We start from the raw sequence: 20,229 nt of genomic DNA, 5'->3' as shown, positions 1-20,229 counted from the left end.
CCGGGAGTGGGCGTGGCTAAAAACGGCGCATTTGCGCCGCTTTTTAACGCCTGGGTCAGGCATGGCGTTAAGGGACAAGTGGGCTCAAAATGAGCCCAGAGTGCCCTCCCCTGCCCCCAGGGACCCCCCCTGCCACCCTTGCCCACCCCAGGAGGACACCCAAGGCTGGAGGGACCCACCCCAGGGACATTCAGGTAAGTATTTTTTTAATTTTTTTTAATAATTTTTTTTGGCATAGGGGGGCCTGATTTGTGCCCCCCTACATGCCACTATGCCCAATGACCATGCCCAGGGGACAGAAGTCCCCTGGGCATGGCCATTGGGCAAGGGGGCATGACTCCTATCTTTACAATGATAGGAGTCATGTTGATGGGGGATGGGCGTCGAAAATAAATGGCGCAAGTCGGGTTACGACGATTTTTTCGACGTAACCTGACTTGCCCCATTTTAAGACGCCCATGCGCCATTTTCCCCCTACGCCGGCGCTGCCTGGTGTACGTGGTTTTTCTCGCGCACACCAGGCAGCGCCGGTCTGCTTGCGCCGGCTAACGCCATTCAATAAATACGGCGCCCGCATGGCGCTTCAGAATGGCGTTAGCCGGCGCAAAACTTTTTGACGCTAAACTGCGTTAGCGCAGTTTAGCGTCAAAAAGTATAAATATGGGCCTAACTCTCCTTAAAGGTTTGTTTCAAAACATGCACTTCTCAAGGGATATTTCAGTGTTGTATGACGTGCCATGGTTGTGCTGGCACTGTTGTAACTGTTCTGCCCAGCAGCAGTTTAGCATGAGCAGTACATGGACGAGCATAACATTGGAGCGCAAGATGAAGCCTTAATGATGCAGGGTGAGTTCATCAAAGTCTCAAGTACATTTTAAGTGATTACTTTGTGTGAAAACTGTCCCCATTTGTAATTGATCAACGAAAGAATAAGGAGGGTGTCTGTAAACCTTTGGTAAGGACTCGCCTCGAGCCTAAGTCAGGCACAAATGAAGCACCTCTATAAACTCAAAGAGGCTTCATTTAAATACAACTACATAATGCAAACAACGGGAATATACAATGAAAGGATAACTGATGTATCAGATAGGAAAACGGCAACAGTTTTTAGTTTTAGCCACAGTGAATAGTAAAACATGATAACCATCAGATCAATAACGTAACCATCTGCTGAATAAAATAAATAAGAATAACTAATAAAATCTGCCTATCAGAGTGTCAGTGACATTTATATGTGTCTAACATGATTATGTGATGAGGTCTTGAGCAGATAGGCTCTCATCTACAGTCACAGAGTCTATAGAGTACAGGTTTTGCGTGGAAGGACAGAATCATTTGTTCTCTGGGAGTCCCATTCACAGTAATGAAGGACTCCCCCAGTCAGAAAATGACCTTTGAAATTAGTCTCAGAGTGCAAGTGAAAAACCATCCTGGCCTCTGAATGGACTTGCGTTCAATCAATCAATCACTCAATAGGTTTGTAAATCTCAGCTTATCACCCCGGGGGGTATCCAGGCGCTGAGGGATGTCACTGTGAATCAGTAGCTACTCCTTAAAGAGCATTGTCTTGAACTTTCTCCTGAAGTCCAGGAGGGTGTGTGGGATGTGCAGGTGGGAGGTTGGGAGTTGTTCCAGATCCTGGCAGTGAGGTGGGAGAAGGAGCACCCTTCTCTGCGGCTGCGTCAGACTCAGGATTTGAGAGAGAGTTGTTGAACGGAGTTCTCTGGTGGGCTGGTGGAGAGTCTGTGGTTGATGAAATTAGGACCAATGTTGTGGAGGGCTTTGTATGCAATGGTGAGAACTTTGAATTTGCACCCATTGTGCCCAGGCAGCCAGTGGAGACCTCTTAGGTGGGGATGATGTGGGTCTCTCAGGGGAGGACCAAAACAAGTCTCGCTGCTGCATTCTGGATGATCTGGACGCAGTGGAGGAGCTGGGTGGGGAGTCCGACATAGAGGGCATTTTCGTATTCTAATCTGTTGGTGATGATGGCTTAGGTGACCATCTTTCTAGTTTCGATTGGGATGCATCTCCAGATTTTCCATAGCATGCAGAGGTGGTGGAAGCTGGAGGAGTTCAATGCATGTATGTGTTGTTTGAAGGTGAGTTTGTTGTCGATGATGATACCAAGACTGCAGGCGTGGTCAGTCAGGGTCCGGGGCTGTCCGAGTGTGGAGGGCCACCAGGAGTCGTCCCAAGGGGGGGAGGTTACTTCCGAAGATGATCACCTCTGACTTGTACATGTTCAGCCTCAAGCAGTTGGACTTTATCCATTCGGTGAAGTGTGTCATAGCGTTGCTGATGTTGTCTATAAGAGTGGTGTGGTCTTCGGAGAAGGAGAGTATGAGTTGGGTGTCGTTGGTGTACAAGATGATGTTGATTCTGTGGGAGCAAACAAATCTCAGCCAGCGGCATCACATAGATGTTGAAAAGGGTGGGGCTGAGAGAGGATCCCTGGGTGATGCCGCATATGTTGCTCTTGGGTTCTGAGGTGAAAATTAGGAAGCCGACCCTCTGGGTGCAGCCTGTGATAAAGGTGTGGATCCATTTGAGGGTGCTGCTTTGGATCTCGATGTGGTGGATTCTGGAGGTGAGGGTTTAGTAGGAGATGGTGTTGATCATGGCAGAGCATTCTAGGAGGATCAAGACCATTTTCTCTCCATGATCGAGGATGGACCTGATGTCATCCATTGCAGTAATAAAGGTGGTCTCAGTGCTGTAGTTGGAGCGGTAGCCGCACTGGGAGAATTGTATTAGGTTGTGTCTTTCCAGATGTTTGGAGAGCTGTTTGTTGATGGCTTTTTCCAGGATCTTGGCTGGGTAGGGGAGCAGTGAAATGGGGTGGTAATTTTTTACTTTACTGGGGTCAGCTGAAGGTTTCTTCAGGTGCGGCTTGACCTCTGCTGGCTTCCTTGCTTCGGGGATAGTGGGAGTCCTCATGGAGGTGTTGAGGATGGGAGAGAGGATGCTGGTGATTTTCTTCTGGCCCAGGTTGAAGATGTAATGTGGGCAAGGGTCATTGGGTGAGGCGGAGTGGGTCGAAGTCCTGAGGGCTGCTGTTTCATGGAGGGATAGTGGTTTCCAGTTGGTGATCAGGTGTCTGGGGATGGCCCCAGATGTAGTCAGTCCGCTGTGTTTCTAGCCTTTTGCATTCTCTCTTGAGTGTGTGTAGTTCGGGTGTGAACCTCCTTGTGGGCTTTCAGAATCTTTTGGGGCAGTAATCGTTGAGGGGTGACTTTGTTGCCACCATTGAGGATCTATTCAGATAGATTTCTGACGTCTTGTTCGAGGTTGCTGGAGAGGATGGGTTTGCTGGACTGGAGGGCAGTGGTTCTTTGGGTCTATGTGACTTTACACCATCTGCGGAGAAGGGGGGGTGGGTGTGTGGTGGACAGCTCTGGTGTGCTGGTTATGATGAAGTGTATGAGGTGGTGGGTAGTCCTTGTGAGCTCGGTTGCATGGGACAACTTGATTTTATTGCTGGCAGTAAAGATGGAGTCCAGGGTGTGTCCAACTGTGTGTGTGGGGTTGGCGAATAGTTGTTTGAGTCTGATGTTGCTTAGGTTGTCCAGGAAGTTGGTGGTGTTGTGATCACTCTGGTCGTCTAGGTAGAAATTCAGATCTCCTAAGAATATGTAGTCTGTCGAGTTGATGGCAAGGGGGGTGATGAGGTCAGCGATGGCTTTGCAGAAGGCAGGTGGTGGCCCCGGGGGGCTGTATGCATGATTTCTCCTAATGGTTATTCTTGCGCCAGTTTGGATGAGGAACTTTAGTTGTGCCATGAAGTGAGACACCTCTTCCTCGAAGGTGGTGCACAGGAGGTTGTCCTTATGCATGATGGCAATGCCTCCTCCATGCTTTTTGTAGCGGTCTTGGTGGATTAGTTTGTAGCCTTGCGGGGTGGTGCAGGTGATACTGGGGTAGAGGCGGGTGCAAGCCAGATCTCAGTGATGAACATCAGGTCCGGTCTGAGAGTGGATATGGAATACCATTTTTCTGTGGTGTGTTTACAGAGGGTTCTTGCATTGAGCAGTAGGCATTGAAGTTGGATTATTGGGCCTGGGGTGCAGTAGTGCAGGAGCAGTGTGGATCTCAGTGTTGCAGGTGAAGTAGTATCGGCAGTAGGCAAAGGGTCCTAACTGGATCTGGGGGGAGGTGATGCAGCAGTTGTTGTCTCGGTTCCTGGGATTCAGGGCCCAGAGCACTGCAGTAGAGTATCAGCAGATGGTAGGAGAGCCACGGTTCCTGGTGCTGGGCATGGTCCAGGCGCGGATAGGCACTAATGGGCTTGCCTTTGGTGCACCTGCAGCGCTCCCACAGTGGGCACCCACTGCACAATGCAGCATGACCACCGTTAAGTAGGTTCTGGGATGGGAGGGGAAGGTGGGTAGGGTGCAGGCAGGCTGCAAAAAAAGTGGGGGAAACGGTGGGGGGACAGCGGGGGCTGAATAGAACAGGGAGCAAAAACCAGAGCAGAACAGGGGCCAAACATGATCAGGGACCAAACAGGAGCAAGCACACAGAGCAGGGAAGCTGCTTCAGGACCTTCTCCACCTGGTCCTGCATTCATGTTGCATTGAAGCCGGATATGCTGGCAAGTCTTATCCCATTGAAGAAATCCTCATTTTGACTATACTGTGTCTTTTTCTGCCTGCACTCCATCACAAGCACCAGATGAAAACAGAAAAATGTAGGAATGTTGTTGGAGGTGACACATTCTGTTTGGCTGAGACGAGGCTCTAGCCAGGCAGAACCTACAACTCCTGTCAGGGGTGGATGATTGCACTCACTGTATGACCTGCGGTCACCCATGTGTAGCTTGGCACAGAGCAGTCATCACAAACAAGACTTTACGCAAAGTATATGTAAATGAAGTTTGTATTCAACATACACATGAACTAACACCAGATGAACATTGTGTAAATTTGGACATAAGTCACATTCGGAAAGATCATTAGTTGTACGACGCCCAACAGCGTTAATACAACATTGGCAGTGTGTACACAAGAGAAAAACAATACTTTCTCTCCCTGCTCCCACATGTGGTACTACAGCATGGGTAGCAGGAGACCCACCCCAACGATCACCCCAATTCAATATAAAATAGTTGTAGGATTCATGCCCCTTTCCATCGATAGCAGCAATGTATTCATACATAGAACTATAACACTTTTGAAATAGGTCCACGGCCTAGGCCACACCAGTAAACGTCAATGCCAACCACTATTGGAAACAACGGGAACAGCAACGCTATTGCACTGTGAAATCAAGCCCAGACACTCACTCTCACACTCTCACTCTACACCGCTACGTGGTGCCATGGATATCAAGCATGCTAGCATAAGCAAATTTGAACACACTCACTTCTAGCATCCTAATGTGTTGCTCTGACTGCTGTCAACGAAGTTCTCAGACCTCTCTTAAACACAAACCTTCCTCCACCCTCCAACCAATTTCCACCCCCTCAGAGTTAGAAATGAAGCAACCTTTCCCCGGTTACTAGGCAGATTGTTGCCGGTGGTTACATTTAGGGTCCCGGGCCAAAGGTACAGAATAAGAAATAAATAATGGCTGATCAGACAATAGTCTGCAAAGAGAGGTTTGGTCCTCACTCAGGAAGTTCACTCAGGGGTCTCCACACCAGCCTTCCGCCATGGTCCCAGGTCTGAAAAGCCCAGGGGGTGGGGGGGGGTTGCCTTGGGACACGCTGTTCACAGTGGTGTCCAGCCAAATCACCTACCAGGACAGGAGGCACCACATCTAGGGCATAATGATTTGGACCATCCCAGGTGTCCCGGATGCACACAAATGGTTTGCCAAATTCTATGCCCTCCTCGTACGGGCACAAGGTCTGGTGCGTGACGACCTAAGCCTCACGAGACACTTACGAATGCACACACAAAATGCTCAATGCAGGGTCTCTCTGGGACAAGGCCTAACATCTGGTGCGCAATGACTTGAGTTGCACCAGACAATTCTGCTTGTACATGAAAGGTCACGAATGCTGTGCCTCCCTGGAATGAGGCACAATGTCTGGTGCCCGATGTCTTGAGTCACACCAGACAATCCCACTTGCATATGACAAGCTAACAGTGCTGTGCCTCACTGGAATGAGGCTCAGCATCTGGTGCATGATGACTGGAGATGCACCAGACAATCCTGCTTACACACGAAAAGTTATCAATGCAAGGTCTACCTGAAATGAGGCACAATGTCTGGAATGTGATGACTTGAGTCGCACCAGACATTTCCGCTTGTATATAACAAGTTCCAGTGCCACCCTAGAATGAATCACAATGTCTGGTGCTCGATGACTTGAGCCTCACTAGACAGTCCCGCTTGCACATGAAAGGTTACCACTTCAGCGCCTCCTAGGAATGAGATGCCACACCCAGTGCTTGATGACTTGAGTCGCACCAGGAACTCCTGAACACTTAATCAGTTTCCTTTCCATACCTTCACGCAATGAGGCACAGCATCATGTGTGCAATGACCTGAGCCTCATCAGGTCACACATAGAGAGATGCCAATTCAGCAGTACCACACAAGGTAGAACGCAACACTACTCCAGGTATGCCCCCACCTCTGAGTGTTGTAACCAGTGACACAGACACCGCACACAATGAGCATGCAGTTGGGTGTCGCACGAGAGAAATTGTGGCACACTCAACAATAGCAGGCCTTGTGGGGTCCGGCAACCAGTAATCCATTCACTATCAACCAAATGCTTATGCGTGGGGTGGCCCCCATGATGAAAAGCCACATTCCTTGCATGCTAGCAGTACTTTGCAGGCTCTGCACCAGGCACCTCCACTCTCCAGAAACAATTTTAATTCTACCTGGTGTACTCCAGCAGATGACGTAGACACGTAGGATGTCACCGCTCTTCAGATGACATGGTAGAAGGTGTAGGTCCCTTAAAGGAGGTCTTTGATGTCCCTGAGACCTCCACACAGAATGGGGCAAGCAAAAAAGCCCTTAGGGGATAAACTTCAGAGTGTCACACTGCAGCAAGCACTGTGACCAGATCAAACACATTGCATCCCCTTCCCTGGACAGTAAATACTCCTGTGCACAACAGAGTCCCCTGGCAGTGTTCAGGGACTCCTTCCTGCATTCCTGCAAGTGACTCCAGTAAATTTCAGTCCTGTCTGCCATGGGGACATGGAATGCAGATCTTTATCTTTACTGGTGCCATGATCTGGCTCTGAGAGGACAAATATCAGAACCTCTCCCTCCAGTTTATCCAGACAAACCCTCAAATGACAGAGGTCTGTTGTTCTAGTTGCCTAAGTTTTCTAGCTGTCGCTGGGGAATGCACAGGTGTGTTTTCCCTCAGCCCCTAGTGGAATGAAGCTTGAATTAAAAAGGCACACAACTCAGGTTTTGGAACATGGAATTGCTCACTTTCTAGAAGTGGCATTTCCAAAGTATTACTGACAAAACCACCTTTACCATTAGAAAGGGGTTGTCTTTAGGAATGTAATGATTTGAAACATTATGAGGCTGCTCCGCTACAATACACTAATGCATCTAGGAATAATTATAACCTTTCCCCATATTAACCTATGGCAGAACAGCTCTCAATAGAAGTAAAAACACACATGGTCATTCTTCACTCGATGGGCATATGCTGGTAGATGCAGGCTGGACACAAGCTTGGAGAACACCACAAGGGTGCAAGTGTACCCATACTGGCCTGCTATGACAGACTCAGTATATATATTAAAGACTAATGTGCAAGTGTGCACATACTGGCAAATTGTGCCAGGCTCTGTATACATATGAAAACACCAATATGCAAGTGTGATCATTCTGCCAAACCATGCTAGGCTCAGTATATACATATGAAAACACCAATGTGCAAGTGTGCACATACTGGCAAGCCATGCTAGGCTCTGTATATACATGCCACCACCAATGTGCAAGTGTGCACCTTTGTGCTAGCCATGCCAGGCTTAGTATATAGATGAGAACACCAATGTGCAAGTGTGCACATATAGGTCAGCGAGGCTCACAATATACATGGAAAACCCAAATGTGCAAGTGTGCATCTATAGGTAAGTCATGACAGGCTCAGTATATACATGAAAACACCAATGTGCAAGTGTGCACATACTGGTAGGCACCACTTCCTAACTTATGTATGGAGGGAGCACATGCACTTTCACACTGTACTTACAGTGAGAAAGTGCCCAGGGCCCTAAAGCCACTCAGAGAGGATCAGCAGAACCTCAAGGAAGAGCCAGTCTCCTCAGTGTGGAAACCCATATTTGGGTTCTCTCCTACCAGGTCATGGGACACCCTTGTGTACTGCCCCTGCCTTATGCCTTCCACCTGCTCTGCCCTCTGGGGGGTGCTCTAGGGATAGTGGAAGGCCTACTCAGGGCTGTCCCCAGGGGGGAAGATGCCACCCTGAGTGTAGGCGCACCTGCACCTCTACATGCCTGCATTACCAGGCCTATTTCATGTTGGTCAGGCTACTCTGGTGGGTGTCACTCTCAGTGCAACATCCTGCTAGTTGCCAGGGCTGTACCCACCCCAGGTATGTGGTATATCTTTTTACAGGGCGCTCCTGGGTACGGCACCTCAACCAGTCATGTTAAGAGCCTCTTCCTGGCATGAGTAAGAAGGGCGCAAGCACTTCCCCCTGCGGTACAGTGGGAGAGTGCCCATAGTCCTAAGGCCACACACAGAGAGTCAGCATAACTGGGAGAAAAAAGCAAAGGTTTCAGGGAAATCCCCTAAGAAGGACCATGTTGAATGAATATCAACCCTGCAGACAAAATACTTAAACCGTCCTTGATGACTAATAGCACCCATACACCACGGGTTGCATTGAGCAATAATTTGGTATAGGGATTTTTATGCAGCTCCTTGACTAACCTAAAGGGCCTTAAACTGAAGGAATTGGACACTTAATATAATGCACAACTCTGACTAGAACTGTCCTGCTTATATTGTTTTTTATTAACAAAGTCAAAGATTACTAGATGTGACTAGCATGCGAAAAAGCCCATTTGCTGTGTTCCTTTCCTACTTTTAGTTCATAAATAACTCCATATGAGTTACATAATCTTATTATTACCCAAGCATTGCTAGGCAAATTTAACATAACAAAGTTTTGAACTAATAAAGCAGAAGTTGTATAATGTATGCATCTTGTAATGGAGCCAAATAAGACACCCAAGAAGCATTGTTGAATTTGACAGACAGCATAATTAGTGATTGAGTTTGCTTTCGGATGGAAAATGGCACCTCCTGTATTCCAATGGAAGCACTTCCTGGAAGGAAGAATCATACAGTAAAGAGGCAATAAAATGAGCTTAGAGAATAAATATGAAGTCATCTTTTTCAATGAACAACAACTTGGTTTTCAGAAAGTTACTTCATGTACCCCGACATCAACCAATGCTGAATGGAGTGATATGTCATAATGAGTACATTCACCTGGCAATTAATAGCCAAAAATATCCGAATTCTGGAAAGGAGTAACATTGGTCGTAGGCATAAGTAATTTTGCTTTATTTGGTAAAAAATAGAACCACCTCGGTTGTGGAGTGTTTCACATTCCTGGACAGTTACGAATCTCCATCTATTGCAGCCTTGTGCTCCGAGACGTGGCATACTTAACATGGAAAGGGCAAGTTACTATTTGGACATTTTTTCCATTAAGATGTGCTAAACCTCTGTGGGAAAATTAAGATTTGTTTATACATAAGAGCACAAAAGATCAGCGTATGGCCCCTAACAAAGCCAGCATAGAGTGAAAATGAGACAGAAAGACCAAAAGGATTTGAAATTGTTAACATTGCCCTCTGTACTCCAAACTCACTGTAACTCTGAAATGTCTCCTGTCTATCCAAAGCAAATTACGAGTAAAAGCAAAGCCATGCTTTACGTCTAAGACTGTGTTCAGTCTAAATAAACCCTTTCACCTTTCTAAAAATATTTTGGGCTGCAATTTTACACCATAAAAACCAATGCTGTCCATCTGTGGCACAGATCGTACCCCTCCAGAGCCCGACCTCTACCCCCGGTACAGTTTGTGTAGTTTCGGTGAGCATGCACCTCAGTACCAGTACTGTAGTCTGTTGGCACAATTAGAAGTGCCACACCGCTGTGGTGTCTGTACGGTCCAGGTGGCATGGTAACAAGAAATCACCAAGTCTGTTACTCAGGTCACTATCGTCTCAGAGCAACCTCCCCCCATCTCCCATCACCCTCTCTTTTAAGTGAAGGATTCCCCTGGGTGGGTAGGAGAAATGCACATTTGCCCCGTCCTTCAGTACGGCGTCACATCTTGTCAGGGACAAGTTACGAACCCAGGTCTTCTAATCATTTGTTTTTTTTTAAATGCAGGATTAGTTCTGTTAGTCTTGAACGATTGCAGACTTATTTTACCCAGTAATTCTGATCCGTGCCGCACTGTATTGTTGGCCAGGTTCCTGGTAGTCCATGAGCCCATGGGAAGACTGGATAGCTTTCGACTGACAGACGAGATGGCAGTGTGTAAAGTTCATATTCAGTAAAGCAGATGTCATTAAGCGACTTAACAATGGGGGAAAACTGGTCTGCTTGTAGGAGCCCCTTGGGAAACACCTACTCTGGACAGTGAGATCTGTCTCCCTGCAATTCTGCAAAGGAAGAACTTGACAAGTGGAAAGATGTACTGTACCATTCAGTTACATCTCAGTTCCTTTTTCTGTCAAACAATATCTGTGGAAATCTTTCAGCAGTTATCCTGTATTCACGTTTCCGGTTGGTATTTAATGGTAGGTTATATAATATTTGGCAGAATAAATTGGCACACGTATGCTTCTGTTGCTTTGATGTGCTTCACATGTTTAGAGAGGCAGGCAATTTCATAAATCTTTAAAAAATTTAAGTAATAAAACACACAGCAGACATGTGATACAATAATACCTGATTTAACTGCATATGTATATCACATTGAGTTAAAATTAGACTTTTCGGATCTTTGCTCTTGGACTTCACCGCGTAGCCTTTCCCTTCTCCTTTAGACAAAATGAGTGCCTAAGACCTCTTCTGATACTGGGTAGAGTCATAATAGAATGGATTTGCATAGACATGTGACCTCGTGGAATCTCCTACAGTATTATCAGTACCTTATCTCCTTCCATCTTGTACCCTGGACTCAGACAATTCAGTGTCCTAACTAGTCTATGGCGTATACCTCCGCTGTTTGACCAAGCACCTCTTATTCAAAGGTCCTCCGCCTCCTATAATTACTTAGCTAGCTTTTTGTGTTACTCTCAATAGTAAAGTAACCGACTTTTCGGCATTTTGTTCACTATGTTAAGAAAGTTTCTGAATATTGAAGCATGTTTGGCAGAGGTCGGAGTATTAGGGGGGCTGAGAGATCATATATCAGTATTGTCTAGTTGATTGAGCATGCTGATATTTTGCATTATGTCATGGGGACCGTCCAAAGAGACACATCTTATTTGGGTTTTGAATACCAGTTTAGCCAGTAAATAATAATAATTGCGAAATTGTGATACTTGAATGTGCTGATCAGGAGGTGTGGGGATGATGGATACTTTTGTAAACATTTGGTCTTGTTTGTCAGTACAGAATAATTGCAGCACCATATTTAATATTTACAGGATGGAAGAGGTTATATAGTTCACAGTTACAGTCTTACCGCTAAAATACTGAAAGAAAGGCCACATTGTATAGTTTATGCTTTATTTATCCTATGGATGTGCACTGAGATTGTTAATGCAGTAAAGATATGAAGAGCAAAACCAAGATCCAGACGAGTCAGACATGGCTTTTAAAATTACAAACACACAGTAGTCCAGAGGGTTGCAGAAGTATTTTATGAGTGCCATAGCAGATGGAATTATCACACTTAATAAGAGGGGATCTGCTTATATTCACATTCGGGTTGAACTAGGCAAGATAATATAAGCTCACCACAGTTTGTATCATTAAAAGCTGAGAATACACCTGCATTGACCAATTGAAAGAAGTAGATGTTCATTAACGTTATATAATTTTCTGTCGTAAGTAGTAAGGGGTATCCTCTGGCAACACCTTTTATGGGCAGTGGTCGAACCGCTAGTTTAGCTATTGAGGTTTAAGTATGGTCACAGAAATATGCAGAATAAGAACATAATCTCCTCTTACGTAGGCTCTGCGTGCCGTGTTCTGCAGAGCTTGTTAAACACAGACCATCCATACTGTAAAATAAATTGCTTTTTTGAATATCCAGATTGCAAATTGATTTGGCATAAATCAGGGTGTTTCTTATTTACTAGTTAAATTATTTCGAAACATAGCACAATGTATCTTTAAATATTTCAATCCTTTATGCTCATCACACTCTATATAAAGCTGCACACAGTTCCTTATCCCCACATTTCATCACACCCATGCTCCACCACGATTAATTTAATATGACTGACTTCACCAATACTCTTCTAACTACACTTTCCTGACTCTACACTGCTCTTTTCTTTCCCGATTCAACTTCCACTATTGATTATTGGTCTTGTCTTCATGTTTTACTCAAATCCCTAATGTGATTTAGTTTGAGCAGTCTTGTTCATTTACAAAGTTCTGTGACTCAACCTAACCTCATGTAAGAACGTGTGCATCTCCAGAAATGTCCCAGCAACAGCTGTACTCAGGTATACTAATAGCGGAACTGATATCAAGTTTCACCAAATTGATTGCATTACAGGTTTATTACATAGCTTAAAATAGTAACAAAGTGCAAGTTGGATGCAATGGATCACTATCCTGGTTATTGTCCCCCTAAAGCAAACTTCATACACATACATCTAATCATGTACATGCTATGGTTTTCTTTGGCAAGGCTTTGTGGAGTACTACCTACTCATTTTCAACAAACTGCACCTTCCTCTTCGTGTTTATTATGCCTACTCCCAGAACCAGCAAAGCAACTTTTAAAATATTAGCTGTGGCATGGGTCAAAAGAAATATCAGCTTGAAGTGACTGTGAACTGTACGTTCATGTGGGCTTTTTATGTCATATTTTATTGTGCCTGTTCTCTCTCATATTAGGTGCATGCACTTCAGAGTTGACTTTAACTGGGTGATTACTGAGTCTGATCTTCACCTTCTTTGGTGTGCACAAATGCTTGCCCATACATGTTCTTTGCATAGCAGAAATTTAGCAAAAATGCTATAAAACACTATAGAGCTGGGGCAGAGAACAAGCAGAGGTAATCTAGAAAGGGAGTGCTGGGGCCAGAAAGGAGAGCAACCTATCCACAGTGTCATTTTTAGTATTCTTTCAAGAGGTGTGTCTTCAGTGTTTCCTAAATTGAAAAAGGGTAGGGTAGTTCTGATGAAAGAAAGGGGTTTGCTTCTAATCCTGAGTGCACAGATGGAGAATGCCTCTTGTCTAGTTGTTTCTATCTTACACTTCTTAATTGATAGTCTGATGGTGTCATAGCTGAGGGTGTGTTCAAAGACACTGGAGATTATGGTTTTGTCAGGAAGATAGATGAGGGCTCTTGTCATCATATCCTTGAAGATAATGCAGCTGGACATGAGGTTTGTGCGGGTTGGTAATGGAGGCAGTGTAAAGTAAAAGAGTGTGGGTGATGTCATATTTCTTCAAGATTTTGCAGAGTTGTGCATGCAGGATGCCCTGAAGGAGTTGCAGCATGGAATCTAAGTAGCTGTAAAGTATGACATTACCATCAAGATGCAAGAGTGCAAGGGCTTATATGGATGTCGGTTTCTGGGAGAAACTGTTTTACTTTCTACGTCAAGAGTGAATCTGAGTGACTTGTTGTTGGTTGAAAAGAGGTTTTAAATTCATATGGGGCATAAACTGAGTAAGTTGTTGATTGAAATTAGATTATAAATCCATTGATTGCATATACTCAAGTCAGGTTTGGGCTTCTTATTCCTTCTTGTTATTTGTAAAAAGGAGTAATTAGGTTTCTTTGGGGCTAGTTTTCAGGTAGGCACTGTACATCCTGGTCTGAATGAGGTATTGGCCATGCTTGAGGCATTGGATGTCTAGAGGAGAGGACACTTTTAGACTTTTGTGTAGGGTTGTGCATCATCAGCATATTGATGAATTTGATTCTGTTATTGGTGAGTAGAGTTTGAAAGTGTTCCATGTTGTGGCTGAAAATTAGGGGAGGCAAGTGGGATCCTTCGGGCACCCTATAGGTAAAGGGGACCTCCTGGGATCTAGAGGAGCACACATGAATGAGTTTTGGTTGGTTGTAGAAGTCAGAGGAGAATTAGTAGAGAATGCCATCAATGAATTTCATTTGAGAATTCAAGATTTGGATGAAGATAGAATGGTCAATATAGTTAGCTGTGGCCTAGTGTCCAACGGTATCATGAGGCAGGGTTCATTGTTATCTGTGGTCAGGGTGTGCCAATCATGTTTTATAAGGTAGCTCTTTCCATGCTGCAGGATGTTTTGAAGTTGGATTGGTTGCAATGAATAAGATGCACTGCAAAATTTGCATGTAGACTGCAATTTTGATGTTCTTGTTAAGAAATGATGTGTGGGTGATGGGCCAGTAGTTGGTGAGCCATCAAAGTCTAGTGTGGGTTTCTTAAGGAGCGGTAACATCTCTCCTGTTTTGAGAGCTTCTGGAAAGATGCCTTGAGTGAGGAAGATATTGACAATGTTGAGTAGAGGTGAGATGGCTTTGATGACGCAGCAGGGTAAGATATCCTCTTCATAGATGGCTTAGATGGGAGCTGAGGATGTTGTAAAGTCTGCTAGAAGGAGGAGTTTGAAGGATGGGCAATGTGGAATCTAGAGTTGGTGGGTGGGTGTAAGGAGGGAAGCAACCCTGGGTTTGAAGAATTTCTGTATTTGTTTTTGACTGTAGAAGAAGCTTGTGGCATTGCAAATGTCTGTTGAGTGTGGCATTGAATGGCAAGGTAGGGAGGTGATGCAATTCTAGAGTCTTTGAGAGCGTTCAGCTGATGGTGTCTGCTTCACTGGTAAAGATGAATGAATACTTGGCTTTGGATAATGTGATACGTTGTTGGCACATTGCACTTTGTAATCACTGGGAGAATGCATTTCTTGATTATTAGCACCTTAAGCAGCAGCATAAAGACAATAAATTATAGAATCCCATGACAACAACTGCTCTCCAGAAGTCCTTTTTTGTACACATTTAATTGATGTCACAAGCAGAGTGATAAGACAACACTAACAGACAGGAAATACAACCCAGGTTAAATGACAATTCAGGTTAGTTTTTGTAATTGCCAAATAATCTGTGATGTACTCTAAAGATGTTATCTGCTAACTGTGAAGAACATGCCATTATTGAAAAATAAATAGAATAATGTGTCATTTAAAAACAAATTTCAAAAAAATGTATTGTCAGTTTCTTTTGCAACAAAGTATACTTGGATTCTTTGTTATCGCGCAAACCTGTTTGTCTACAGCCAGTGCTACAAGAATTTGTATAACTGCAGCCTCATAAAACATTTCTACTGATTTCCTATTCAAACTTTAAATAAGGGAGTTATATTTGGACGAGAGAACTCACTTTTAAATATGTATTTGCTCAAAGTGTATGTACACCAATGCACATGGATATCTTCAGGATCCCTTCAGATCACATTTAAGGTATTCAGCAGACTCCCTTGAAGTCATATACAGAAGTGCTTTTTGTAACCTATAAGGCCCCACATTATTAAGGCTTTGTGTCAAAATTAGTGCAATGCAGAGCACTGCATGATATTTACTATCCAGCTCAAAAGGTGTTTTGCAACAGAAAGGTGACTTTTTCACAGTACAAAAATAGCTTTGTGCTGCTTTCCATCAAGGGGGCATTACTGGGACTTATCAGCGCACAACACCCAAAACTTTGAGGCAAAGTCTGATCTACTAAAATAGTCAGACAGGGATTTGAGTCAGAAACTAATCCCTATTTGAAGCAGGGGCAAACAAGAGAAATGTTAATTCCCCCCCCAAAAAAATATATTATGTTACATGTGTGCTGCAGTACACAGCACACAGCCCGTGCATGGGAACCTTTTGAGTTTGTCTATTCATAGGAATTGGTAATGGAAAGGTATGCCTCCAGTACAAATGGTATGCTGCACAGCATACACTCACTTTTGCACCATGCTGTAAGGATGTGCAGTGTACAAGGAAGCCTGTTTTTGCACCAGTGCGGGGAACAAAATCATCAGTAGGCCAAACTTTGCAGATATGGTGTTGCACTGTGTTTTCCTCCCTACACAATATAGCAAAATTTGATGTTTTTCTGCTTTGCAGGAAAAATAGCAAACCTTGTCCATGATGCTCTTGAATCTGAAATAATTTTCTAAAACCTGAAGCAGTGCTAGGCACAGAAAAATTACCCCAGTCTGTAACTTTAGAGGTTTACAAACAAAGAGGATAGCAAATGGATCAAACCTAATAAATAAGATATGTCTCACAACACTGTATCAGATGCAATTAATTTTAATAATACAATTTGTAATTGCAAAACATTAATCAGTCAGGCCCAATAATATTAGGTTTCTTGTCACAACCAGATTGCATTACATTTTCCATCCCATATAAAAGGAATACCTCATCCCAAGCTGGGGCATCCCTTCTGTCTCATAACTAAATTAGCTATTTCAAACCAGGGAACAATTTCCAACTTGAGCTCCTTGAGTAGAAAGACTAAAAGATTATTTTTATTCCAGGAAATTATCATCTCCCCGAAAAGATTGGTTAACACTTCTGCACCTGTATCCAGTGGTACTGAATCTTTAGGCAGCGCCTAATTGAAACCTTGCTTTTATCTATAATTCTATTCTTACACAAATTAATTATCATCAGGTTTTGGTAAATATTCACATTTTAACCATATTTTATAGGATCTGACATACAACTGCTCCCTTTCAGCTATGCTGTACAATATAAGTAACCTTTAGTCACACAAAACTCCGATAGAAATCACATTGTGTGGATGACATGGTTACTTTCTTAAATTCCTTACAGAATAAAACTATCATTTCTACAACTTTGGAAGACTGTACCACAGTATCTGGCCAAATATTATTACTGTTAATGGCAAATTCCAGTCTTAATCCAAGAAATGTATTTAGGGATCTACGAATTTAGGTAGTGCATGCCCTTGGACATGTTTTTGCTAATTTTAATTTCTAATCAAAAGCCTTAAAATTTACATAGAAAGAGGTGGTATTATGCATATTTTGCTTGTCTGCTACATTAATTTGGTGATGTTGAATATTCAGTAGTGCCCTCTTTTTTCTTTCAAAATGCCCCAATTCTATATTGAGATTCCGTCAATCTGAAATTAACAAGGTTGTGTAAACTTCAAAACCCCTGGATCTAGGCTGAGAAGGCCTGAAAGAATCGCCACAAGTTTATCTGATGATCAACAATTGGGCATCACTTATTTTGTACAGACATGGATATATCTGATTATTTCTAGAGTTACAAGTATTAATACTACTTATTAGAGTTACAAGCTTTCGAAGTATGTGGTCCTTGCCCTTTTCCTTCTTTTATCTCTGGCAAATTCAAAACTTGCAAAATCTCATTTGCATTTTCATGTTCTTGTCCATATGTTTTTGTGAGGATAGCCACCAAATAATAACATTGTTCATGAAATTATTTTTTTCAATATACAGATGGAGCCATTCTGATCAATTATGCAACTGCACAGTAGTAAGATTAATATTGAATCATGCTAACATTTGTGGCATTGTTAATACTTATAACATTCCTTTGCTTCACAGATATAAATGAGTGTGAAATTGGAGCACATAATTGTGACAGACATGCAGTATGTACAAACACGGCAGGAAGCTTTAAATGCAACTGTGGTCCTGGCTGGATTGGGGATGGCATAAAATGCTCTGGTAAGTATAGTGAAACTAGTAGAAATGCGTTTAAGTTATTTCAATGTTTGTAATGTATATTTAGAGTGGCCACATTGGTTGTATAATTACTTATGAGTCCTTCCCATTGACCCTACATTTCAGTTGTTTTAAATGAGATTTGAATACACTGTCTAATAGCTGGTTATCACCAAAAGTGAATCTCTCTGAGTCTGAAAGTGTGACAATTGAAGTAGATAGAAGCAAATATATATTGAGCCTATTATAGAAATCTATTCCAGCATACCTGTGTGAAACGTACGTTTGTTTGAAAAACGTTCCCTCTAATTTGCATGCTTTAGGGTGTTGTTAGAGGTCTCTCAATGACTAGATGAACATATTGGCATGATGCAGGCTTCAAACAAACCCTTCGGAATAAGTGGAGAAGGCTTAGCAATAAGGCAGTGTGTTTGAATGCTTGTACTGGCACCCAGAACTAGTGGCTTTAAAGTAAATATCTAACCAAAAAACACATGTCGTACCACCCGTTTGAAAAATCCTATAAATGCTCAAAAAGGTGATCAAAAATAATTGAATTTTTTCTGTTTTAACCAGATTTGGATGAATGTTCAAATGGAACACACATGTGCAACACACATGCAGAATGTAAGAACACCATGGGATCATACCGATGTCTTTGCAAGGAAGGATACACTGGAGATGGCCTCACTTGCACTGGTGAGTTTTCATTCAGTGATACCGACTGTACTGTTTGTTTGCCTGTTTCTTGCCTGGTGTTTTCTGACCCGAAGATTTGTAAACCACAATACAGCTGCACATCTTCTCACCATCCAAGGCAGCCATTTCACATAGTTATATTTACATGTCTTAAACTTTTTGAGAAGGAAAAGGATTGCCTTCCCCCATATAATCAGTTGATATTTTTTACTGCAAAATTCTCAAAGGATTGTACGACACATTTATAATTGCTGTCCCTAAGGCTATTTTGCTTCATTGATACCATTTTGTTCAGTATTACAAATTATGACAAGATCATAGTAATAACTGGTTAAAGTTTCAGTATTTGTTTTAATAAAGGCTCAAACAATCCATAATATGATTGTGATATTCTATAAAAAAGAATAAGTAAATGAATATGTATCCCAACTCAAAATGTTAAAATATTAACCTAAGCATTTTTAATGATGGACAATTCATTCTATTGTAATGGATCATTATTTGGGAAAAACTAGCAATTTGTACAGCGAGTTGAAACTTTCTGGAACTTCTAGAAGATATCAGACACAATAGATTTGCTTTTTTCATTACTTTTGCTTTAATGTACAATAATTAAAATTACTTATCTAATCCACTTTTAAGTTGCTTACTAGCAAACATTAGCCAGTATACAGTTTTCATAGAGACGTGAAGTCTAAAAATGTACAAATATAAATTACAATTGTGCTTGACCACTTGAAATGGCTGCTACAGTTTTTCTGCTGATTCATCAATGTGACAGAAATCAAACAGTGAGACATATTTGCTATTTATTTATTTCAAAATACTGATGACAATTTATAATCAGTACTTTTGTGCTCAGTAAATATTTTTTGAACCAATCTATGTACAAATAGCTTAATTCAAAAAATTCAGATTCGGAGTAGGTCACAGCCTGGCCTGCCTCATTAAAATTCATGCAACAGGTTGCAAGTTGTTACTCATTCTGATTAGAGGTCATCACAGGGATGACACGAAGTCAGCGGACCATAATTGTATTCTGCCTTTTAATAAAGTATTTTTTTTCAATGTTTGTTTCAGAATTGTCAGTGGTCCTGTTGACCACTGCCTATTCCCAAACTGTCTTTTTTTAGTATTCACAAAGGGGACGGCAACCCAAGAAAACCACTTTTGTTTTGTAAATAGGTTACCAACCCAGCTTGGGGCTGGCACCTTTCAATGGTTTATTATGCTAAAACCACTGATGAATATGGCTAGGAAACTCCTACAATACGCCAGTTTCAAATAGCCATTACTTATCAATTTCTAAACCCATTTTAGGAGTCGGAAAAAAGCTACTGACTCTTGAAATGGGTTTAATACATTGCAAAAACATTTTTGTAGCTTCAAACTTCGATTCAGAAGGCAATCATATTTCTTCTCATGATAGTTCTTGGCAGAGTTCCTAGTGACACAGATGTGTCCCAAAATTTCATTAGCTCTAAAATACACATATCTGTGGGTACAAGGGCAGAGATGGGCATACATGGCATACAAGAGTTAAAAATTGCTAGATTGGGTATTTCTTATCATTGTTAATTTGAAAAATACAAGCCTTTTTATGCATATTATTACAAAATGAGAAGGGTTTATAGCCACATAGTCTGTTTTGGATGTTAG

The 20,229-nt window shown here is 42.6% G+C and overlaps 1 protein-coding gene across 1 annotated transcript in view; it reads left to right on the top strand.

Moving 5' to 3' along the window:
• The window catches only part of FBN1 (fibrillin 1), a 780,541-nt gene that overhangs the window by 560,500 nt on the left and 199,812 nt on the right, over positions 1 to 20,229 (top strand). Inside the window, exons 32-33 of the mRNA XM_069222499.1 lie at positions 17,752 to 17,874; positions 18,448 to 18,570. Of these exons, the coding sequence (XP_069078600.1) occupies positions 17,752 to 17,874; positions 18,448 to 18,570 (246 nt within the window). The remainder of the gene's footprint in view (positions 1 to 17,751; positions 17,875 to 18,447; positions 18,571 to 20,229) is intronic.

The sequence above is a fragment of the Pleurodeles waltl genome, chromosome 3_1 (assembly GCF_031143425.1).
Source record: "Pleurodeles waltl isolate 20211129_DDA chromosome 3_1, aPleWal1.hap1.20221129, whole genome shotgun sequence".
NCBI lineage: Eukaryota > Metazoa > Chordata > Amphibia > Caudata > Salamandridae > Pleurodeles > Pleurodeles waltl.
Note: the sequence above shows the minus strand (reverse complement) of the source record. Positions and strands in the feature narration are given on the sequence as shown.